At 39.3% G+C, this 25,389-nt stretch overlaps 1 protein-coding gene across 3 annotated transcripts in view; it reads left to right on the forward strand.

Moving 5' to 3' along the window:
• Positions 1 to 371: 371 nt before the first annotated feature.
• erbin (erbb2 interacting protein) overlaps positions 372 to 25,389 on the forward strand; it is a 54,164-nt gene continuing 29,146 nt past the window's right edge. Inside the window, exons 1-4 of one of the 3 annotated variants that reach the window (XM_055052680.1) lie at positions 373 to 1,244; positions 8,968 to 9,036; positions 23,865 to 24,059; positions 24,285 to 24,402. In XM_055052680.1, the coding sequence (XP_054908655.1) occupies positions 23,874 to 24,059; positions 24,285 to 24,402 (304 nt within the window). In that variant the 5' untranslated portion in view covers positions 373 to 1,244; positions 8,968 to 9,036; positions 23,865 to 23,873. Of the gene's footprint in view, positions 1,245 to 8,967; positions 9,037 to 23,864; positions 24,060 to 24,284; positions 24,403 to 25,389 lie in introns of all 3 variants that reach the window. The other 2 variants (XM_055052682.1, XM_055052681.1) reach the window with 2 other exon arrangements.

The following is a 25,389-nucleotide window of genomic DNA, read 5'->3' on the forward strand; positions in this document are numbered from 1 at the left end:
AATTTTATTAGACATTAAAGATCAGGAATGTTGAGGTAGTTTATTGTGTTTCAGAGGTTCTAATTTATTTTATTTTATTTTTTTTTTCAAAATGGAACAGTACATTTTAATGAACATTTACATGTAAATACATTATAGCCTAGTGGCTCATTTCTATATCTCGTCCCATTGGCAGGTCAAATCACATGCAAATGCAAGGACAAAAACCACAAAATAACTCTATGGAACAAGGAATGCATAAAACATCCTTAAACTCTACATTTTTACATACAACCAATGTTGACAGCATTAGGAATAGACCAAAATCTGTTTAGAGAACCGCAGTATCCGCGCACAAGTTCATGTTGATCAAAGACGATATACGGGATGTCCAGCAGGGGGCCCCAACACTCCACCTGAGTCCGGAGTATCGTCACATAATGGTGCAAACACCTTTTTGTACGTTTGGGAAACGGGATTTTAAAACATCGTTCACAGCGGGATGCGCACACTTGCTGCATGTAGTCAACGTGGGTCCGTACCGAGAAAGGAAGGAGACATTCGGGCGGGACACGGGGATCATGACAAACACGCACTCTGGGTGAGACAGTGAAAGCATCATCGAAGCGGCTCCGGGTGAAGCTGGAAAAGCGACTTCTGGCGGACAGCCGCCTCCGACACGTAAAGGTCGCGGAGACGGAACTCGCCTCATCATCTGGACTCCTACCAGCCTTCATGTAGCTCCGAGCGACTGCCTTACAGCCGCGACCACGGCCAATGATTAAACACAAGGAAATTATGAGCGAAAACATCTGGGTGCGGCACTCTTTAGAGGAAAACGTTTCGCTCAGCCCGGAGGTCGTACGAAATTTTTTTTAACCTTTTGTATTTCCCTACTGATTGTCGTGGACATCTTGGATTTTTTTGTGTGTGTTGATGTTCCGCGTCTTTAATTCGCTCGAGTCGCGGGTGCTTCGTCTTGAGCCCGTCTTGAGAGCCATCGGGGGAAGAAAACACCTAAAAGTGCGAAAACAGCTGAAGAACTTGAGGTCGACTGATTAAGGAGAAATGTGCGCAGTGGGCCAGCTCCAAGTTGCTCTTTAAGTGGGCACCGCCAGCTAGCTGCTAACCCGAGGCAAACTCGTAACTGAAAACCGCATAGCTCGCCGCGACGTGATTCTCGAAAACGCTGTTCGGATATTGGCACCTTTTCCCACCACGACACGGACGCCGATAAATGACGGGAAGGCTCGACGGGAATTGAGGTAAGTGCCTTTGTTTGCGCAAGTTGTGGGGCCCCATGCTAACACCGTCGCTAGCTGCGGCGTAGCGTTCTGCAGTGCCATTCTGATACTGTCCGACTTCAGCCTCCTGTATGAAATCAGCCCAGTTTCACCCACACCCGGTTTAATACGTATTGATATTGCCGGTGTGCACTTTTTAAATGAACGTGAGCATATTTCTGGTGGGGAAAAGAGCCGTAGGGGTTTGGACGGTGTTATTAATTCTCGCTGCAATTTAATATCGCCATCAGCATGGCTGCTCCCGAGAGGTCCTGAAGTTTCACTGCTGTCACTGATGTCTTGCAGTTTAAAGACAATAGTCTTTAAATTGATTAAATTGACCCCAATTCACTAAAACAGCGCTACTTGTGTCTGTATTTAAATCAGGCAAGAAAAAGTGAACTAAAACTCATAATGTGGTGGCTGAATTATTTAATTATTATGATTATTATGATGATGATTATTATTAATAGTTACATCTGTTGAGGGGCCTTTCTGTCTCTGATGTAAACAGTTATCAGCTGCCTCTCGCCATCGTTTCTACCTTTAATCTGAACTGATACCCACCTTCAAAGCCGACCACATTTGTTTGCTCTCAGATAAGGATCTGTAAAAGACCTTAAAAGGCATTTGTCTGTTGTAGTAGCAAAATCTCTGTGGTTTATTTATTTGTTTTTGGTACACAAGTTTTCTCTTGTTTCATACAGTGGTGGCTCGTTTTCAGTTTTCTTATTTAAAACTGGTTGATGTCCCACACCGTAGCAGTGTTTTTAGAGAGGGAAGCAGGCCCACAGCATGACGGATCCGCCACCATCCTGAACAAGTGGACCTGGTGTAAGATAAGTTATTGCTTCTACGTGTGGGGCTAGCATTTCTGCACACTTTGGTCGGTGATTACTCCACTGTGATCTGTTGAGAACCAAAACTGAAAGTGGATGCAGTGTTGCACGTCAGGACAAAATTTGCTGCTCATGATGCCAAGTGAGGATCTATAATGACGTTTGCGTATGCTGCGTTTTGAAAGAAAAATTGAACCGGGTGAAAACCGGGGAACCAAGATTCCAAAAATTCCCAATTAAAAAACAAACAAACAAACAAATATTTGTGTATTTCCACGAAAATGGAATCGATCCAATGGCGTAATTGGCCATTTGGGAGCACATGTATATTTACAACGCAGCCTGTTTCTGTAGCTCCTATATGAAGCCATCATCCCCTCTAGCAGTCATTAAACTAATGGCTGTAGCAGCAGCTTCGTCATTTGTTTACACAGATTGGGATCCTCGCAGCTATATGGCCCATCTATACACGTTCTGAGCTGAACCTTTTATAAGTCTGTTTTGCCCCCCTGTCAAGTGAGAGCAATTAACCTCCAGATCGGAGCTAGACCAGCTGTGTTGTGAATCTGCCACGTTTCTGTTCTGTCTGCGGGGATTATTTCATTTATCAAAACGCACGAGAGCTGACTGCTCGGACAGACAAAAGTGGTGGTTGTCAAAGGGGAGAGTGTTGTGTGACAAGATAGCAACGCTGTCTGCATTCAGATCAGGGGATTGTTTCAGGGGAAAAAAAAAAAACGGATTTCGCCGCCTTCAGCCCCACGCTCCTAATTTGACGGCTGTGTTGTGATGTTGTAAACAGATGCTGTATCTTATGAGGCTTCAGAGGCCTCCCCAGCTCTAATGTAAACAGAGCAATCAGCTTCTGCTGATAGCTCTGCCTGTAATCTAGCAATGGGTAGAAACCAACCTCTGGTACAAATGGGTTGTGCTGAAGAAAGCGTACAAAATCCGAACCTGAAGCTTTTTGTGCATCACTTTTTTTTAATTGTGTTTTTTATGTTTCTAAAAACTTCTAATTAGTATTTCATGACATTGTGAATGTGACACAAATGACATGGAAGCCGTTTTTTTTTTTTTTTTTTTTTTTACCACTTGACTTTACTTAACTACCACACAAAGTAAGCAGAAAAATGCCAAAGAAAAAATAAATATGTAAAAAATCTGTGGCAAAGTCTCCATAATAACCATAATGCACCATGTACATGGATTTGTTTGGTTGTTTGAATAAAATGAAGGAACTTTAGTAAGTGCTGAACAATTAATCACGTGAGCAGTTAAAATGAGATTTGCATCGTCCATTTTGATTTAACATTTTACATCATAATCCATTTTATTCAGAGTTTCTGTGGTGTGTGCTTTTTTTCTTTTTCTTTCTGTTTTTATTTATTATTGTTGTGTTTTTATTTTGGATATTTAAAGTGTCCTCCAGTTCTAGTGCCAAGCATTCTTTACTAAATACAATTCTCTGGAATTGTATTCTTCCTTCCAGTCAAAGGAATCATGAAGTCCTCGAGGTGGAACAGATTTGATTTTAAATAAAAACCCAGTGAGCTCTGAAAGTAGACTGAAAATGGGTATTTATTGGCTCCTTCAGAAGTGTAATTATTCAACACAAATAGGCGAATCAGAGAGAGGGTTTGTCCAAACATCCATCTCTGCAAGCTTCCCCCGAAAGAAATATTTGACTGTCGCCCAATTGCCAAAATTAGGTTTTACAAAGTATTAGCAGCAGGATTCGTCAAACATTGTGTTATTTCCTAACACGGAGCATTACCGTTCACATTTTTCCTCAGTGTGAGATAATGGTGCTGTTCTAAAAAATACTTTTTTACTTCTTTTTTTTTGTTTTACCAGCGCTGTTGGTAATATGCCTTCCACTTATCTCATGCAGATTGTACAGCAGATATAATCTATTGCTTTCACCAGATTCAACTTTACACACACTCTTCTCACTTTCCAACTCATCAGATGATTTATAATGATTTAAAAAAAAAACAAGCATTCATGTGGACTTGTATTACGCTCCTGTGATCGTTTACTGCATCTTATAGAAGGCAAACGTCTGCCCAGGCTACATTTGATCTCGTTTTCACGTCTTTCCTCGTTATTTCTCCTGAAATGGCTTTTCCGTTCTCCAAAGATGGAGATTTAAAAGCCTGGACTAATGATGTCAGCTGCATTTGAGCGCTTTTAGTTTCAAAGGCTCTTCCTAACTCTTCCCTGCTTCTACTTGGCGGTTCTATTGTTTTAAAAGCCTGCTGAATGGCAGCTTTACTGCTTTTATCTGTATAGTTCTTGCTCACCCCGAATCTGTAAAGCAGTGGGAAATCGGAGCCCGGTTCAGATAGCTGGACTTTGTGTTGCTGTTCAGTGTTGCTTTTGGGCCGGTAACATCGTGTTTTGTGCTTTTCTTTGCCATCGCTGCGGCTCTGGTCATTTGTAAAGGGACATTATATCCCAAAGAGGGAAGTTCTGTTACTCCTTCTTAAAGATGCCCACCTGTGGGTGACTGCGTGAGTTCTCGTTTCCTCTCCAGCAAGTCAATTTCACACGTAAACGAAATGAGAAATGAGCTTTTCCAAAAAAAAAATAATAATAATTTGATGTATGAAGTTTTAGGTTATGGACCAACATATAGTACATGTGAAGAACGTTTAAAATTTTTTGATAAATTCAATTCAAAACTACTTTATTTATCCCAAAGGGGAAACTATTATGTTGTCCAAACTCATATCATCCATCCTTAACAGTACTGTGGGCAGGAACAATCTCCAGTAGCAGAGAGGATATTCCACTCTAAAATATCCCGGATGATACAATCAGTTCTTGCCTACTGCTGCTAATCCACCTCCTTTGCTCTGGCCGCTCCTCTTTAAATATCTGTACGGCCGTTTGGTCAGAAATTCACTCAGAGTTTGGGATGAGTGCCTTTAAAATAACTTTGGAGGTCATAGTTCAGCTGCCATCTAAACAATACCTTGAAGATGTAAGCTGAAACACTTTTTCACAAGCGCTCTACATCAAAGAGTTTGCCACAATGCTTAAATGAAGAAAAAACGTTTTCCCAACCATGTAGTTATGTTTTCACAGGAGATGTAGAGTAGTTCCTTTCAGTCTCTCACATTTGTTCTCATTTAAGTACAGCAGCGATAAGACAAAGCTATTTCTGTCACTTCCTGTGTTTAATTCACTGACTTTTGTAAAGATTATTTTCTGTAATTAACTTCAGACATATCCTGGTTATACGATTTTTTCTTTCTTTTCTTCTTTTCTTTTCTCAACTTATCTTGGTCTTTGGCCTTGACTCGAATCTCTGCAACCTGGTGACGACCATTTCCGATCTTTCGTTCAAACCGGCGTGACCGGTTCGGCTAAGAGAAAACCGGAATGGCGAACGACTGTCATCCGCATATTTTGTATCCTCCTGTGGAGCTAATTGTTCCCAAGGATTTGCCGCCGATTACTTTGGGTTAGGCGCTAAATGTTGGCGCGGCGGTTGCATACCAAGGATTAAGACGAATTGGTACAGTAACTGAAGCCTTTTGGAGCCACTGCTTTCAGAGCAGCCGTTTCCAATTGAAGCTAATTTTCAACCGGACTGACCTAAATTATGATGCGTAGAGTTTTCTTGCATTGTCTTGCTCTTGTTGTAAATAAATCCCATCAAGAAATATTTATAATCCTCTTTAATTACGCCACATAAACATCAGAGAGCCTCGGCTGATGTGACGCCTGAAGGATTTGTGATTTATGTTATGATGCTTATATGTAAATGCTGTTAAATATGACGGATATTTGGTCCATAGAACGCTCAGTGAGAATGCGACTTGACTCATAATCAGTGTAAATATGTAGATTTGCATACATCTGACATATTGGGTTGAAACATCTGTGCATTTAGTCTTCACCCCCCTTCATCCCCCAATGATTACTCTGTGCATGTGACCCACTTAGCAGAGCATCTGTCTGCACCTTGTCGAGTCTCATCAGCAGCCCTGTCGATTAAAAAAAACAAAAAAAGAAACGAGCTGTGCTTCTGTCATGCTAGGTGTTTAATGGTTAAAACAAGCTACAAAAGAAATATTTCCCACTGGCCACACACTAAACATACGGGTGGAAATATGGTCTCGATTCGTCTGTGGAATGACATGACATTTTTAGAGGAACTTGCGTTCTCACTTGCGTAATGGAAGGATTTTGAAAGGGTTTTTGTTTACCACATGGAGGAAGAGAGGTTCTTGGAAGTAAACGTGGTGAGAAGAAATCTGTTGTAATGTCCACTGGACATTCCTGTCGGAATATTTCCACACAGTGAATATGTTTGGCGTTGTTCACGGGCTGCTGTCATACAATTAGGAGGTTTTCAGTCAAATATTGCATTTAATAATGTTGCATTTACTGTTTCTAGTGCTGTAAATCAAATCGATGGCGGTAGATTGCTTTGTCAGTATGGTCAGATACCATTTAAAACAAATGCATTTATCATTTCATACAAAAAGGTAGCGCTGCAACTAATGATTATTTTATTATTAGATTAATCTATCAATTATTCTAACAGTCTGATCTAATAAAATACTCACATTCTTTTTTTGTACAATATTAGAAATACATTAAAAGATGCTCATAAACAAATCAGTTAAAAAAATTGCTTTGCCTAAAATGTAATCCATAGCAGTCCTTTAGTAAATTTTGGCAAAAACATATTGAAGACAAAGGTGTTTTATTTTAATTGCAAAATTTACAGTTTGTACGATTTTGGCTTAATTTATGCTCCAAGTAAGTTCTCACCCACCCCCCTCCAAATGACCTTTTTCGATTCTCCAGTTAACAATCAATTACCGAATTAGTTGACCATTTCAATAATCGATTAATCGCGATTAATTGTTTCGGTCCCACAGAAATGCAATTCAACCTGTTTGCTTGAGTTGTTGGGTTACCACAGGTCAGATTTTGTACCTTTGTCCCATCAAGCACAGACAGTTTTCTCCGAATGACATTATTGCTGCCAGTAGTGTAAACATTAGTCGCTGTGTCTTGTTTGTAATAAAAACTCACCACTCGGGTTTTACGTTGCTGCTAATTGCAGCGTTTTATACGCCTTTGCTCATTTATAGCAGACTTTCTGAATTTGCATGCATATTGAAATTTAGTGATAACAGCTTGTAGCTTTATCAAAAGAAATCAATAATTATTTTTAAACAAACTAAATCTGATAAAAATCCATCCACAGATACCAGATGTTAATATTTTGTGATTCTTGCCGGGTGCAACCTCTGACGGCTTATGCAAGTATTTGGTGACATGTTTTTAACAATCGCATGCATGACTGATTTTTTTTTTTTTTTCAATGATTACTTTTTCCTTTTGAATAGCATTCACAGTGACGGAGCGTATCGGCTGCTGCAGCTTCTTGCCTCTCAATTGTTGCTCTGGACCCTGATCTCCTCAAAGATCTTTATCTTGGGAGCTGAAACTCCTACTCATTAAATTTTACGATGCTCAACGTTGGTTGGCAATTGAAATTAATCGTCTGTAAACAATTAACCGAGTCTTTAGTAAAATGTATTAAAAACACAATTGTCAACAGACCACATCATAATAGGAGTAAACATTTTGCTGGTTGCCTAGCAAGAGAAGCTAACGCTGTAACATTATTGCTCAGGAAAAAAGTGGTATCATGAATTTAAAAAAATACCTAGTACTAAGGTGATTTGTGCTTGAAAGTGAAATAGAAATACCCTATTAGGCAATTGAAAGCTTATATAAATATTAGCATTTCCATGCTAAGTGACGCATCTCTAAAAAATTAAATTTCTCCCCGTTTGCCTTGCTTCCCCTCCGGTCTTTCAGGTGATTTTCTCCTCTCAGCCATTTTCAGTTTCATGGATTGCAGTGGTGCTGAATCAAAGGGAATGAAAGAGGAGAAAGAAAATCCAGAGCCACTGCACCCAACACCTCCCCACCCCCATCTCTCCTGTCAGCCCCCTTCAGCTTGAAATGGGAGCTCCTCTCTCTTTATTCCTCCGTGTGATGGATGGAAGTTTTCTTTGTCGAGACTCGGTATCCCAAATGGATGTGACGAGGATAAAGGCACCCGAGAGGAAGTGGGGCAGAGACTAATGAGTGTCAGTGCAGTGTTTGGAGCCGATCGGGAGCCTCTATGAATAAGTTAAAAAATGTTTCCTCCCTCATGCCGTTCTCTCTCTCTTTCTGCTGCCGCTTCGTCCAGCCTCTCCCTCCCTCCCTCCCTTCTGTTGAGGAACACAACAGAGCTGCACGAGGACGGAGCTGGTCTCGTCTTTTTAACTAGTTCCGGGTTGTTGTTTTTTTTTAGGGCTGCAACCAATGATTATTTCAGTAAAGTAAATAATAATAATAATAAAATCCAATTCACCTTTTCATAAAGGAAATAAACATTTTATGGCCTAAAATGAAGCGCCATAAAATTCCTTCAGTAAATTTGAACCAGGTGAAGCTGAAACGATACAACTTGAGGAGTTTTGGCTAAAACATACTTATAGACAATGGAGCTTTTATCTTAAATGCAAAATGTATATATTTTCTGCTCTGAATATGTTTTCTTTACAAAATGGCCTTCTTTTAGTGTGCACAGGCCAGTTGATGATTCACAGATTATTTCAATAATTGATTAATTGTTTCAGGTCAACAATTTTTGTAAGATCGTCTTTTTTTTTCTTTTTTTTAGGTTGATTCTGAAAGTGCACATATAATGCTGTGGTGTATTTATTATTATATTTAATCAGATAAAGTCTTACCAAATAAATAAAAAATGATTGGAGTTAGCATTTTTAAACGTTGTCTTTCTGATGTTTTAATCTAGTCAATTTTTGTTCTTTTATCAGGTAATCAACCTGTTGGATCTGTCAAAGGGCAACCACTGGGATCCAGGTCCTTGAGTCATAAATGACAAGGTACGAAAGGCAGATCCGTCATTTCATTAGTGTTGTTATCACAGCTGTGATCAGACTTGAAAGTAATATAGTTAATTTATTGTCAATTCTGACCTGGTTTCTCTTTTAGCAATCACATTGCTCAGTTAAACATTACTTGACAAGAAACAAGGACGCCCTATTCAAGAAAACAGACAAGCTGTGGTGGCCTCTTACAAAAATGAGAAAATAATCTCAAGTGCATTATCGTTTCCTTAGAAAACATTACAGTGCCTGCAAAACATCTTTGCATGGTATTTAACATTTCATACAGTTGAAGTCGGGGGAGGTTTTTCTGTGGTTTCCTTTCAAAGACAAGGTGTGAACTTAAGACAGGGTGTCTGCACACCATTAAAAAGTCTTACATTTGTGTGACTTAAAATAAATGCCTTAAAAAAATGTCTTAAATTCATAAAGAAAAAAAGAAAAGTAAGCTAGTTTTAAGAAGGTCAATTACAGGCCTTAAATTTTGTCATGCAGGGTTGTTTTTTTTTGTTTGGTTTTTTTCTTGTGGGGATTTTCTGTCAGCCAAAAACTTTGACTTGCACGCAAACATTTTTATTGCGTTCTGTGACTCAAGGTATTTGAGGCTACCGGTAGCCAGCTAGCTTTTTTTTTTTTTTTGCTTCTATCATGGGCACAAATTTGAGTTCACAGTTTTTGGTATGCTTGTTTGTAAATGTAGCCATTTCCCCTAACTATTCCCCATATTTATAAATATATATGTATGTTTTTTTCTTTTAAATTTAATTCAGGTTGGCATAAAAATGTATTTTAATGTCGGCAAACTCGATTTGCTGATGCCTGCAGATACCCTGTTCAAAGTAGCTCTTGAACTCAAAGGAGGGCAACAACAACATTTGTATTTGCAACAGTAGAACTCCATGCAAGAGGATTACTATAGTCCTTTGCAGTTTTATTACAGGCCACAATGAAATGGCAATCATAATACATTTTCAACAGTTGCGCCATCCTATTGGATCCAAGCATAACGTTTAAATAAAACTGTGTATTTAGTGGTTGGTAACATGGTGCAGTCAGGCAAGTTTACTTTACGACCTTGTTTCAAAGTCCATGAAACTTCACAAGCTAAACCACTGATAGCTCATCTGTGTCTAAACATCTCGTATTGTATGCATGGCTAATGAATACGTGCTCTAGTTTAGCAGCATGTGCCAAACTGAGCTCTGGGGTGGTTAGCCACTGTGCCTTCAAGTTTATTTTACTTTTTTTGCGTGTTTCAGCCGCTCTCTGCTTGTAAATTACTTTAGAAAACAGGGTCCAATAAATCATTGGGCCCTGTAATAAAAACACACAGGGAAGCGCGATCTTTTGCCGTGTCACAGCAGTCCGATGTCGTGATAAATCTTTGAACCCAGCCCGTGGTGACGGTGTACACCCTGAAGAAGGGATGATCTATGTCGAGCTGAATGATCTGTGGAAAAATAAAATCTTAACCTGTGTGGAACAGATCAGGCTTGAGACTCTGGCAAATAGCAAAATTCTTTTATTTCTCTGTCGTTTGCAAACGGAGAACACACAGCAACCACAGCACAACAGCTGTACTTACAATGAGCTCTGACTTGGAGCTGCAAGCTCTCACAATATATAGGACTCTCTATACAATGTGGTCACTCCCTGGCCCAGAGCCAGTTGAACAGGTTCAATGCACAGTCAGTAGCCACAGGATGGACAGGATGCAACCTCTTCCTTACTGAAAGGTCAGTTAATGATTTCGTTGACAAACATCTTGTTCAAAATATGGGAGTTTCCAAAAATTAGGATGCTAATGGAACAATTTTCCAAACCAAAAACATTGTGAGACCTTGTACGTACTCTGAGCTTCTAACATTCAGTGGAGAAATTTGTTACACCTTAGGGCTTATTCCATCTTACTGTATTTACCTAAACTATCTGTTATCTGTCAACAAACTTTGGGACCTTATTTTAGTCACTGACAGCCTACGGGAACCTTCAGAGACTCCTTGACCTACATGTTTTAACAGACTGAACAATACTAATGTTAAATGATTAAACTAAAATTCTTTAAAGAAATAATAACACAATTTTTACTTCGCAAATTGCGTCACTTTATTATCTTGTTGAAAACACGTTATTTTTTTGTTGAGCATGTGTGGTGTGAGATTTTGTGGCCGATTTGCATTTTTTGTGAATCTAAACATGGTGATTTCGATGTGTTTCTAAATAATTAACGTTTCCTTATTTTCTGTACCGTCAGACTTCAAAAATGTCTGCATGGAAAAAAAAATTGGACCATCTTTAAGAGCTTTTCTCTTTGTGATTAATAGAATACACAAATACAGTAAAATCCTCCATATTGTGGGATAGAGGCATTTAATTTGGAAAAACCAAACAAAAATAACTTCTTTCCTTCTTTATTAGACATAGTATGTTTTTCTACTTTCTAGGTTTCCTCTAATTTAATTGACTCTTGAAACATTCAACTTTCCGCAGAGGCTTTTTCCAGCAGTAACAGCTTCCACACTGACGAGTGGTGTTGTTTTTGGAGTTCAGTAACAGTTTGCTCAGGTGTGGGGAGAGTAGCCTGATTGTTTTAAATTTTTTTATTATTTTTTTGTTTAAATAATTTTTTAATGCGCTGTATTACAGCTTAGGACCGGTTTTGACTAATCACGGAAGGTCGAAAGTAAAAGCCGCAGGTGACGCGTGACGACTTTGCATAGTCATGTGCCTTTGTTGACGGAGACAGGTGTGCGTGATGGAAGCTGAGGCATTTCCGTTTCTTTAGTGCAGCTTTTACTTGTTTGATGACTTGTCTTGTAATTCCTTTGCTCTTTGTCCTTCTGCCGCTGCGAAAGGCTTTCTCGGTAAATTAAACAGGCATCCTCATTTCACTAATACAGGTGCCAAATTACGTGAGACAGAAAATGAATGATTCATAGCTCTCTTCTCATGATGGATCTCCTGCTCTGTAAATCCAGGTGGTGGAACTACTGCTTCAGAGACGAAATCCCATCCATCCGTCCTGTCGGGACGACGGAATCATGATAACTTGGGTTACCATGAGTCCGCAGGGAATTTGCCCTTCAGGGGCAAATTTTCTGCATGCAAAAATTTCTACGAAATTACTGCCTCTGGCATCCTTGCTGATGATGCATGATTAAGACAAACCTTTCTTTGGAATATGTTTGGGACGTTTCAGTGATTTCAGTCCGGCCGTCTCGTTTAGCAGCATTTTTGATTAGTCAGAATATTTTTAATGCAGACCTGTTTGACTACCGTACATGTGACGCAAAAGTTGATGAAACTAATAGTACTTGATGCTTCTGGCTGAAAAATGACATTTATCATGAATATATTAGTTAAATCTTATATTTTAATGGAATCTTTTTTAACAGTGCAGTCCAATTAAAAAGCAAACACAGTTTTTGAGGCTGATTTGTTTGCAGGCTGAAACCGAGTTTCATGATCAGATCCGATGGCGAGGCAATTAGGAGAAATCTTTTTCTTTTCAGCCTTCCTCAGGATGGAAGCAGGGAAATTGCTGCGATGTCTGCATGGATGCATAGCTCTGACCTAAATATGTCTGACCTGGTTATTGAATCTTGGCAAATCGTATCGCTCTCCCTCAGTCTGTTTCGCCCTCATAGAAGAAGAAGAACAAACGAGCAACTGTTTCAGATTGCTGGTCCAGTTCTTCATTTACGGTTGGAGCATCCTCTTTTGAACATGTTCACTGACAGATTTTTTTGAAGGAGTTTTTTTTCCCATATATATTTATTTAAATGTTGCTATTGTCTTTTTCTAGTGTACCATTGGTTTGCTGCTTCTTCCTTTCAGACAAATCTGACCTAGATTGTTGGATCTATCTTCAGGGCTTTATATTTTTATTGTTTTGCTTGAATGGGTTCAAAAGAGACGACCTTCATTGTTTGACCTTCAACATTTTGTGGAGTTATGCACTTGTCCCGTAATTCTACTATGGTTTATTAGAAATCCCTCTGAAGGAAATGCTAAATGTATATTATGAATGGTTTTAAAGTCAAGCAGGGTGAACACCAGAGCTTCATTAGTCTATGTTGGTAATGGACTGTAAAACATTCTTGTATTTTTACCCTTTTTAACTCTGAAAGAGGCGATGAAGCTGGGTTTTGTTGAGGTAGAAAATATTGTCATTTAGATGAGCCTTTCCCCTTTTTGTGGATATGCAATTTGCATTGAAAGTATTTATCAGGTTTTATTTTTTACCAGGGTGTGGAATATCCCATTTAGTTAATGTTGAGGCCTTAAAATGACTTAAATTAATTTTAAAAAGCAAGTTGGCATTAAATATGTTAATTGCATGTCTTAAATTTTGTCTTGCCAGACACGTTAATTTCGTATATTCTATTTTTTTTTTCTTTTCTTTTCTCACTATACTTTTCTATCAGGCAGAAGTTTTTCACTCTCCTGCTATTTAGCTGCTAATATACTTTCACTTGCTAGCTAGCTTCTTTGCATCTGTCTTGGATAAGTGAAACTGATCTCCAGTTCGATGGATAGATTTTGTAAATTTTTGTGGAGATATAGGTCTTATATTCCTTTCATAATCATCTTACAAAGGTTTTAAAAAGCTGCCAAAATTTTGAATTTCATCTTACAGTGAGGTTTATATAGTACTCATGTGTTTCACGTTAAAATAGAATCATCACAGACTTATACAACATCTTGTTGAAGCAACCTTATGTGAACTGACTTCTTCTGTTTTTTAATGCATATTTTCTTTGTGACAAATGGAGACTGGTTTTAGCTTTCTGCATTGTTTGATGGGAAGAGTTGCACGAAAAAACATACTGTATAAATTTGCTTTGCCATTTTGAAATCAGTCTGTATAGATGGTGCAACATTATGCAAATATTTAGGCAAACTCTGTCAGCAGTCAGCGGACCTGTTCATCCTGTTGCAGCTCTCCCTGCGTCCTCAACAGTCTTTAAACCAAATGACTGAACTCCGGCTGTCGCACATGGACTCCACAGTCAGAAGGTAAATGTGGACAGATTGGTGGTCAAAAACAATGTTTTACTGATGCTAACTAGTCGTTTTTCCCTCCACCTCTGCCTACGTCACTGTTCTTTTAAAGCGATTGGTGCATTTCGAATTGTAAACTCTCTTGACGTCCTTCGCGTCGATCGAGAGTCGGCATCGCCTGAAGGCTGCGGTGAGCTCATCTCACAGGATATTGTCTTGTTGCACATTTCAGCAGCACTGCCGTCTGTCTTTATGTATCCAGGAAGTGGCTTTCAGAATCTCAAGCAGGTAGTTCATGAGAGTCTGCGGTCTGTCGAGAAGTGCGCATTATTCACCTGGCAGATACACGTCTTCGGAAGCTGTTTACATGTGGTTGCTAGTGGCAACCAGTTTGTTTTTCTTGTCGTCTAGCTTTACGGTTGAGTAAGCGTAAGACTTCTGCGTCCAGCGCCTGTAGCGGTGTACGGGGTTCTGGCTGCGACTTTTGTATTAATGGGTTTATGGAAAATGAATAAAATTATGTTTATTATCATTTTATGTCAGCCCCGTGTTTGTTATGCTGTGTTGGTTTAAGCGTCACAGCTGTTTACATATTTCCCCCCACAGGCCAACATTTCAAGACGGGGTGAAATACAGGAGCAACGATTAGCTGCTCGCGCAAAAGGCCAGAACATAAACACGCTTATTGATTACCTCGATGTGTGGTAGCGAGAACGTAACCTTTGAAGGAGGGGACTACCTTTCGCCAAGCTTCTGTCAGTCTCTGGGGGACCCGAGGCGTCTCCTTAACCTTCGAGTTGTGAAGGCCTGAACTAATTGGGTTAAAGTAGGTCTCCGTTCATTCTCCTGAGGCTCATCTGTGTCTTTAGATAACATGGGGAATTATTCATTAGAGTAATTATGACGGTCATCTCAAAGGGTATTAAATGAAGCTATCCCAGATTCCGGCTATTTTCAGGCCTTCTTTGGAGAATAGATATCGGAGAAAATATAACCTACACACAGAGCTAATGAATGGAAGTTGTGATGTATTCAGTATATGATCCTTTTCTAGTTAATGAGGATGTTATCACTTGCACAGCAATTTCTTTTGCTCCAGTTTGGAAGGGGGGGAACGCTGGCCAGTCGTCAGATCTTGAGTTGCTGGTCCGCAGTTTCTTATCTAGACATGCGAGTCTGAGACTCTGAACTGTGGTTCGTAATATGAAGAAAGGTTTGCATTTTTGTGAAACCTCATTATCAACATCCTGCAACGTCATGTCAACTGTGTGTCATTTCTGATTCATCGTTATTGCATTATGTTGGGATAAAGGTAGAAATGTCACCTTCCTGTTAATTCATTTAGAATTAAATGAATTAATTAATTTAATTCATTTAGAATTAAGTGAATTAACAGGAATTACATGTTACCTGGTTGTTGTTGAAATGATAAAAAATAATTGTCATATTTAATTTTACAATTTGTTATCCTTTCATGAGTTGCTAATGCGTAACATCTCGACTTTATCCAAGCCGACTAACTGAATATTCAACTTGCCTTTTACGTCACCATTCGATTCAGTAAGGAGGCTTTTCTGACTTCTATAAATGGGTTTAGTTGGGAAACAGATGTATTCCACTAAGAATAGTCACATCTATTGTTGCAACAAAAAATTTCAGTGGGCAGAAAATGTCCAGTCATTATGTAGATAATTCATTCAGAGCCACTCTGCTCGGGAGTAGAAGATCAGGAAGATGCCGTAAAAACAGTTCTTTGTCGCAGATCGGATTACTGACCCCCATTTCAGCACGTTCAAAGAAAACAATCATGGTTTTGTTTTTCTAGAGTCACGTAAGACCACTGAGACCAGTGGCTAAGTGGTGAGAATGAAAGCCGAGAGGGGAAGCAAAACTGGAACTTCAGGTCCTCTGTCCTGCTGCATTCTTTGCCTGCGACATTGCAGAGAGGCTCGTGTTTCTACCTGTTTCAGTTGCACTTCTAGCCATTGTTTCAGGAGGCTTTGTGTTCATGACGTTTGAAAGCAGGTCTTTAGAGAAAGACCTGTGGTTATTATCAGCAGCTAGACATGGGATTGGGATCAGCGGTATTAGGAAATGAATAGAAGAACATTACAAATGAACTCGATGTGCCTAACAAGGTGATGCACACAAATATGGTTATAAATTTACTCTATTGCAATGAGTGTAAAGTGTAGTAACCTTCTTCCAGTCAGATGTTCCATATTGCCAGACAAAAACCACATTTCTGTAATTTATCTTTTGTTCAAAAATATTTTGATCTCAAAGGAAATTTAAATGTTTTTGTAACCCGTTTTAGTTTGAGATTTTTCAAAGTTAGACTATCATGTAGCATTTTTTTGTCGTTTTTTAAACTGCCCAATTTAAAAAACAAAATGTGTGTATAAGTTAACCTAAATTGCCATTTTTGTGTGGATAGGACACGTTGACTTAAAACCCAATAGATCTTTGATCTAATTGGAAATGGATCCAATGCGTGTAGAAATAATATTTCTTCTCTGACTCATTCTGTCACACATTTCCTCGTTCCATCAAGTCAATTTTAAAGTACACTAGATGACTCTGAGATTGTAGATTTCATTTCCTCAAAAAAAAAAGTTTTTAGTAACAACTCCCAGAAGATAATCGAACCCACCCTGCATTAAAACTCCTTTTAGTCCCCTGCTCTCTTTTGAAAATATGTCAAACAATGTTTTATTGAACAAAAACACAATTGGGAAAAGGTGAAATGGGAAGCATAATGGTAGACAGCGGTGTGCGTTGGTCGCTGCTTTCTGTGACTCGGGCAAGTTGTTCAGGCAACGTCTTCTCCGCTACCAAGACGGCACATGTCAACGATTCTCCATGGAGTGGGCGTTTGTGACCGAGGCATGTGCGAAACGATGTCTCACGCTCTGCGAGCGCCGTCTGAGCTTGATGAGTTCTGGCATTGTCATCCCATGTGAGAGTGGTTTTAAACTGCTGGCTCATGTGATTGTTGAGCGAGTGGGAAGCGACTTGCAACATCTGTTTGGGTCGGACAATCGCTACCAACGGAGACATACGAGCCTCTGTGCTTTCCTAGTGAGAGGCTGCGATTATGTTTTTCGGTAAATTAATGCTGAGTTCAGGAAAGACGGGTCTCTGGTCACCGTTTACAGGTTTTTGTCGTTTCTCTGTTGAACCTGTCAGTGCGAGATGTGTGTTGTATTAATAAAACGGACACTGATATAGTAGCAAGACTCACTGACCTTAACGGGAAATCTCTGAACTTTTTAGAAGGTGTTAGTATCATTAATGACTCCACTTTGCTGTGGTATCGGTCTGCTGTTTTCACATTTTTTATTTAGTTAATGTGTGTGTCTGAAAAAGGGCAAGAATACTCTTTCTTTCCTCACCGTAGCAGAACCAAATTAGATAAAAGTTGGTGGAATCGAGGTGGAGCTTCCTGGTGGGAGCATGCTAAAAATGTCAAACTGGTTGAGTATTAACCAGCGTTTTGTTTCGGTTTCTGTAGTTTGTTTTCTGTGAACTTTAAATGACAGGACAGGACTTGGTTATTTTTGTGTACATTGAACTAACATTGAGAAAATATGTGGAAATATTTAATGACAGGAAGTGAAAACTTCTTTTAGTGTCTTCATGGTGATGGAGAGGGCTGGACTATGTATTGATATTTTGGGACGTAAACCCTTTGATAATTTTGAGACCACAGCAAATGGAAACCACATTAAGATGCTTCAAAGTGACCTTTGCAGGAGCACGGTACCTCATTTTACTCTGAGGTCAAGTGGTAATAACATACTAATCATAGAGTTGGCAGCTATTTATTCAGGATTTTGTTTTTGTTACTGGGTGAAGAATAAACTGTTTGTTGTAAAGCATCCAGTTCAAAAGGTGAGTCAAGGCTGCGTTATAGAATGAGAACAAAAGCTCGCTAGCTCTCTACCTATGTCAAGGACATGCTTTTTTCTTCTTCTTCTTTCCTCTTCCGTCTCAGACAGCTATAACCCTGTTCGCTCCTGTGAGCTGCCGTGTCCTTTCTACCCCCCTCCCCTCCTGTGCATTGTTTGGGTTGCCGTAATCTCTGATGTAAATTTGCAGCTGCAGCTAAGCAATCCTGTAACAGGCCGCTGCAATCTGGATGAAAAGCTGTTCTCATAAAGCAGGAGCTAGCTCGTACTAATCACATTCTGCCATATCAACCAGAGGGGTTCCTATAAATAACACAAGCTGTTCGCCGCCGTCAAAAGCTGCGTTTGTTTCCGCTTAACCCCCCAAAGCACTCAGTGACACTCTTGTAACTTCCCCGCCTATGTCGGCTTTACTCGGCAATTCAGACTGGTAAAAATCTCCAGGTAAAATGCAGATGTTATCCCTACATCATTTATTGATCATAAGAATGGATGCATCAACTTTTTCTCTTAAATAATTGGTTATTTATAGAGCATTTTTCTTGCCAGTGTAGCACAGAATATTGCATAGGAAAGTTTTTCTTGAATGTATTAGACAGGAAAAAAACTTAGTAAACTGTGAAAACACAGAAAAATTAATACAATTCTAAAACATAAACCAACAAATAAAAATGGAGCAAATAACTGTGACAATGATTAAGGCAGCAATGATATTGATGATGTTGAAACAAGTGAATTAGGAATAACTAAATAATAGACTAGGAATCATCAAATTGTAAAAAATTATAAATAAGTAATAGCTTATATGACAAGGGGGAGTATTATGTGAAATGAACTTTTGTTAGCTTAACATCATGTTATAATGTTGACCAGCGGCAATTAGCAAAAACCTGCTGGAACTCTACTGAGCTACTTCTTAGTGCAATGTTGGTAAAAATGTTGTTAAACCGTTAATAGAGGAGCAATGTTGTGATGGGTTCCTGAAAGTGGAGTTTCAGAAAGAGAATGAATTTTGAAAGAAGCAGAAGCCCAATTTCAAGGCGTTGGGTTACAAAGACACATTTCTTAAGCCATGTTTGATTTACTTTGCATCCTTATAACAGCTAAAGGTAACATAGTTACTTAATTGTGCTGTGAAATGGCACAAGTTTAATTAAAACCTTGACTGGATCAACAACTTAATTTTATGAAAACTGTTTTCAAAGCTAAGGAGGTAGCTTTGAATCCAAGCCTATTCATTGGAGTTCCTCTATTTGTGTATTTTTTTCACCTGGCATTTCTAAAATATTTGAAAGGAAATGCAGCTTGGGAAGCTGAAATACTTATCCACAATGCTCCTCGACATGCTGTTGGCTGGCATTTGCAAAACGGCCAATCCAGGAGCAATAAATTCTTTTTAAAAAAAAAAAAGTAAGTTCTTAATTATATTACTATTCTCCTTACCACTGATGGCAAAAAATTGTGACAATAATATTGATGATGTTGAAACAAATCAATATTATTCCTAATCTTTGGATGAAAAAGACCAAAGATGTTCTGGTGATTTCCAGTGTGTCTTCATGCATTTTTAGGTCTATATGGTGTTTGAATTATTAAAGTATGCATTTCTAAGCAGTTTTGGAGGGGAGTCAAGTATTCACAGATTCTGTCTAGTTTGGTGCTTGTGGTCTCCAACTCTAGCAAACACCGCGGTCCGCTCGAGCGCCTTACAAAACTAATAAAAGGACCTTTAATTTCTTTTCTGTTTGCCTGGTTACCGCTCAATAACAGTTTACATACATAGTAAGTTCAACTTTGCAAGTGTTGTTTAAGGCTTTAGCCTATTCTGCCCTAGATTATAGTCTCTATAGCAACAGCCATGACCCAGGAGGCACTTGAGTTACACGGAGACGGGGTTGTAAGAGGAAAGTGGTTTCCTGGCTGTGAGTGAGAGAGTAAATGGTATTCTGTGCCTGCTCTGCCCTCTGGACGGTTTTTATTCACTGCTGCACAGAGGAAGCCACAAAGTTCATTGCCAGGCTGCAGAGTCACATGGCTGCAGTTCTCGCATTCCCACACATTTTTTAAATTTCTCAATAAATGCAGCCACTGTTTATGAAAGTTCACACTGTGATTCTTAAATTTTTCTCTCTTTTTTTTGTACCGGTTTCTCTGCTGTCAGGCATTTACCAGCACGGTGATTTTTTTCGCTTAAAGAAGTAGGCTAAGAAGGAATATCTCTGCTGAGAGCTTAACATGGCTGGAGTCTGTGTGGCATGTCTTGAATTTTCCTACCAAAGGAAGTGAAGGCTTCTGATGGAGCTTGACGGGTAGTCGGTGATCATTCCAGAAACATGTAGGTCAGTGGATAAGCTTATCTGTGCTGCAGGATGCACCACTTTCATTAGTGTGCCGCCTTCCAGATTACTTTTCAACAAACACTGACAGTTCACGTCTGTTAATTTAATTTTCAAAAGCTGTGTTGCAACAGAGAGGTAAAAAAGTTTACAAATATGAACATATCCATAAAGAAAGTGGAGCATAGACATAAAGCAGCCTATATTGAAATAATGCTCAAGTTCCCCTGATGACATTAATCTTTTCACAACTGATCACTTTTTGTAAACACACCTCAAGTTGAACATATGTGTTCTCCACGTTGGAGGTGATGTGTCGTCGGCTTGCCTGCAGATCATTTTCTTACGTTTCTGACGTGTTTTCTTGACGTGCTTAATTGGTCTACTTGCACTTTATTTCTGCATGAAAGCTTCAATAGGAAGTCCTGAGAAACTTACCCTAAAAATGTTTGTAGAAAAGCTTTGGTGTTAAGCTCACATATTTGGAATCATATGAATTTAAGCTAAGAAGGAAATGATACAAATGTTGGGTAAGAACCATATTCATGTCATAACAGGTTACGATGCAAGAAATAACAAGTGATGGATCCCAGCACATCAGATTGTGCTTGCATAATTCCACCTGGTGTAGCATCAAAGACAAATTAGCCCGAGGCGTTGATCATTCATTTATCAACTGTGCTTTTATTTTTGAAAGCTTTACTTTGATTGAAAACATGCAACTATTTCAATGCAACTTCCGTAAGAAATGGAGACATGCCGAAAAAATATGTTTGCTAAAATATGTTTGCTAAATATCTTGCAAATAAATGGTCATCACAATATCAGTGTGGAAAATTAATACCGCAAAGGATTGGCGGTTAGCTAACATAATCCAAGTGTCCTGATCCGTCCCTGGACATGCTAATGTCATGTTTAACAAATTCCAAGTCTCACACCAGACAGAAATTATATTACCCAAAATGCTAACAGTCACAGATCTGAAAGAAAAGAGGGAGGAAAATGAAAATTTTTGGCAACTGATGCATGTCATTGCAATATTTACCACTTTTATCACCACCACAACATTTTCTAATGTCGGCTTTCTTACTAGACAACGTGTCTGGAGAACAGTGGCAAAGCGCAAAGTAAACACACCAATAGGCCTGTCACAATAACAAAGATTACTGGACATTAAATCGTCCCAGAAATTATTGCGATAGACGGTAATATTGTTGTTTTTGAGACCACACAGCATGCTAAATAGTAAAACAAGCCTCGAGGCACCCACACAAGAACTGGAAGACATTCTAAATATCCCAAATAAAACGCAACAACTAAACACGATAAATAAAACGGAAATAAAAACAAAACGCAATCGAAATCATAAATAAAAATGGCAGAAATTTCTGTAAATAAAATTACCCTTCAAAAAATATCATCAAATTGGAAATTATAGAACTCCTTTTAATGCTACACCCAATTAATTGCAGCAGGCTTAAACAGCACACATGCAAAGTACTAGTGAGCAAAGGTTGTATCTTTATAGTCCTTCAAAAGTTTCCTTAATTACAGTACAACAACCCTGCCCCGCATAATAAGAAATGGAGACATTTCTTATTTCTTATGTTTGCTGTTTCCTTGTTTGCTTTTAAACACTTTTTTCCGCTGTTGGAAACCATTAAATCTGAATTGATTCCTGTGCAGGTTCGAACAGGTTCTGCTCATCTGTTCTTATCAACATTTCTAGACCCGTTCTGCCTTCCTTGCAGCTCTTTCAGCTCCACCCACTCCTCCTTCTATTTTTTTCCGCCCTCCGCCATTGCTCTCTGTAGCGCACCTAACGACAGTACGGACTGCCACCCCGCGTCCGTACTTCCTCTCTATGCGACTTGCACCATCTCTGTATATGCTCACTTCTCTTTACTCTGGATGAATGGAACCAAGCACTCTGAGAAATCTGGTCCGTCACCAGAGGGGTTGACAGAGTATTTATACACGAGCTGTCTGCTTTTATGGCACAGGTTATGTGGGTGGCAGACAGCCTCCTGGTTGCGCATACCTCCGGTGGTGTGGGGGCAAGTTTGTGCATACTTCGGAGATGGAGGAATCGCTGACTGCTGCTCTTTTCCAAATACGTTTTAGGGAGATTTCGAAGGCTGCTTTTGAAAAAATATCCTCATTATGTAACCAGAAAGAAACTAGAAGAAAAGTTGGAGTTCTTTCAACATGACAAATGCCTGGAGAGGCAAATGAATCATGTTCCCTAAAACTCACCTTTTGCCATATCGGCACATACCAGCTGAATGCAACATTTTAAATTTCATCAGAAACAAAAGGTTTAATTTAGATTCTTTATGATACATATTTCTGTTTCTAATTTAAGCAGAGTCTGGTTTTAATTTAGAGGAAGGCCATCACCATGTTCCGACTCGGCGAGGCTGTGAAGATTCACAGTGAATGAAGTGCGCTGAGATTATGTGATGTGGCAGCACTCAGATTAAGATGAGGGGGAGGAAAAGTCACATTCTCTGCATGCTCCAGTGAACAAAGCCTCTGTTGACCAGCGGGCATTTCATATTGGGCACTGTATTTAGTGAAAACCGTGGCGTTGACCCCAGATTCGAACAATAACAATATATGCTAACATTTCTCTACAACGTCCCTTTTGTCTGACTTTTCATTGAGCGACTTGAGGCGTCTTTGTTTTATTCATACTGTTTGCAGTCAGAAAAGTGGTTTCAATAAAAAGCCGCTACATAGTAGCTATCGCTTTACATACGTTTTATGAGCTACAACCTGAATGTTGGAAAAATATATTTTTAAATAAAGTAAGTTTGCTTGATTTATTGTTTTTCTCTTTCTACTAACAACTGGATGGTTTATTGAACAATAATGAAGATACATTCTGTATACAATTACAATGTGTTTCTATGTAAATACATTTTGAAATTTACCACAAAATGTGTTTACATAAATATGTGTGCAAAGTTTGACCTCCTTGCTTGTGTAAATAAGGTAACTTAACACTTTCAGTGTTCACTGAAGAAGAAATCTCAGTGTTAATTATTTTTTTTTACTCTATTGCTCATTGACGGTGTTGCCAGCTCCTCTGCTGTGGAGCCGGGAAGTTCAGTTTAGCCACAGCACCGTTAACGCTGGGCAGGATAAGAAGAAATGAGTCGCATAAAACGTTCCAGGAAACGCATGTTTATCATAAATCAGCCAGTCATGCTCTGAGGCGACCCAAGAGTAAATATAGAAAACGGTCCCAGAGCTATACCTAACAGAATCCAAACAGCTTAACCCTGGACAGAAATGATCCACCGCATTCACTTCTGTTTTACATTTATATGTATATACAAATTTTGCAGCATCAAATGTTTGAATTAAAGCCTGAATGTTAAAGTAAACTGGAAAGAAACTGTTTTCTTTACAGTGTTGAAGTTATATGTTGAACTTTTAAACATCAAGATAAAAGACGGAATGCGACACAGCTACGTTTTTGAAACTACATATTCTCTCACTACACACACAGACACAAAATTACCCCCGAATTACTGCAACGATTAATTGTAATTCTCTCCCTCTCCAGCCCGTGACGATGTCCAAGCGGAGCTTCTTTGTTCGGCTGGTGCCGTGCCGGTGCTTGCGGGGTGAGGAGGAGGTGGTGACATCTCTGGACTACTCCCACTGCAGCCTGGAGACGGTTCCTAAGGAGATCTTCAGCTTCGAGAAGACACTGCAGGAGCTCTTCCTTGATGCCAACCAGATCGAGGAACTGCCTAAAGTACGACATTTTTGAAAGTTCTTGAAAAAGCTGGTTCACAACGCAAGATAGAGTTTGCGCTGTTGATAAACTTGCGAGTTTTCAGTCGGATGGGAGATGATGGAAGCAGTGATAACGTTAGAACACTTAAGTCATCATTCTTTCCTCTCGACGTTTAAATGAAACATCTTTAACATGATGTTAGAAATGTTCTTAACTTGTTCTTCTTCTTCTCTCCTCCTCCAGCAACTGTTTAACTGCCAGTTTCTCAGCCGGCTGAGCATGCCAGATAATGACGTAACGGTGTTGCCCGCAGCGATCGCAAATCTGGTTAACCTTAGGGAGCTTGACGTCAGCAAAAACAGTAAGCAAAAAAAAAAAAAAGATTGTATTCTCTATTAACCTTTGCTTTCTTCTTAGAAATTGAACAGACGTCAGAACTTCCTTTGAAGCACATGTGAATTAGACCACATGTGCTGGTCTCAGATCAGCTAAAACTCACCATCAGCAGCCAGGGTTTGCTAAAATGGAGAGCTGTCTTTTCTTTGAAAAAAATTCTCTCCTAATTGCTGATTTTTTTTGGATCACACCCTGGACACTCTGAGGAAAAATGGCACAACAGGTTTTGTTCAATAAATGTCGTCACAGTACGGATGTCTCAAAACAATAACGGCTGAACAAGTCCATACTTGCCATCTTGTTTTTCAATGATGTTTTTCATTCAAGGACGAAACTCCTTCTGTTAACTTCCACAGAACTCCCTTCACCCGCGACTCCCCTACCCAACTCCTTCGGACTAGCCAGCAGCAATTAGCAAACCTCTGGTGGAATTGTGTATCTGCTGAGCTCATTATATGAGCTACCTCTCAGAGGAACGTTGGCAAAAACTTTATTAAAGGGTGAATTCAGTAGCCATGTTGTGCTGACTTCCTGAAAGAACTGGAGTTTTAAACAGAGGCTCATTTTCAAGGCGTTGAATCAGCAAGCAAAATTTTATTTAAGTCACATTTGATACATACCACAATTTTATAACAGCTGAAGGTAACACAGTTACCCGATTGTGTGAGAAGATGATTCTATGTGGCTGGAGAACACATAATGCAACCCATTGAAGCAGTTTGATGAAGTTGTGAAGCTGACAGATTTGCCTTTTTTGTCTCGGTAAAATCTTCCTGCTTTTGCGCAACTTGATATTATGTGACAGAACAACGCAAAGTACTGTGTTATAGTGGCGGAGCAAAAACGATGCTAGGCCTTAACAGATGAGAAAAATTGTGTGTGTGCTTTTCCAGCCAGCCACTCTTAAGTTGGTGCTCGAGTTTTAGAAGTGCATTTCTGCTAGCTTTGCACA

Source organism: Poeciliopsis prolifica, unplaced genomic scaffold (genome assembly GCF_027474105.1).
Source record: "Poeciliopsis prolifica strain line A6 unplaced genomic scaffold, Auburn_PproV2 SCAFFOLD035, whole genome shotgun sequence".
NCBI classification, from domain to species: Eukaryota; Metazoa; Chordata; class Actinopteri; order Cyprinodontiformes; family Poeciliidae; genus Poeciliopsis; species Poeciliopsis prolifica.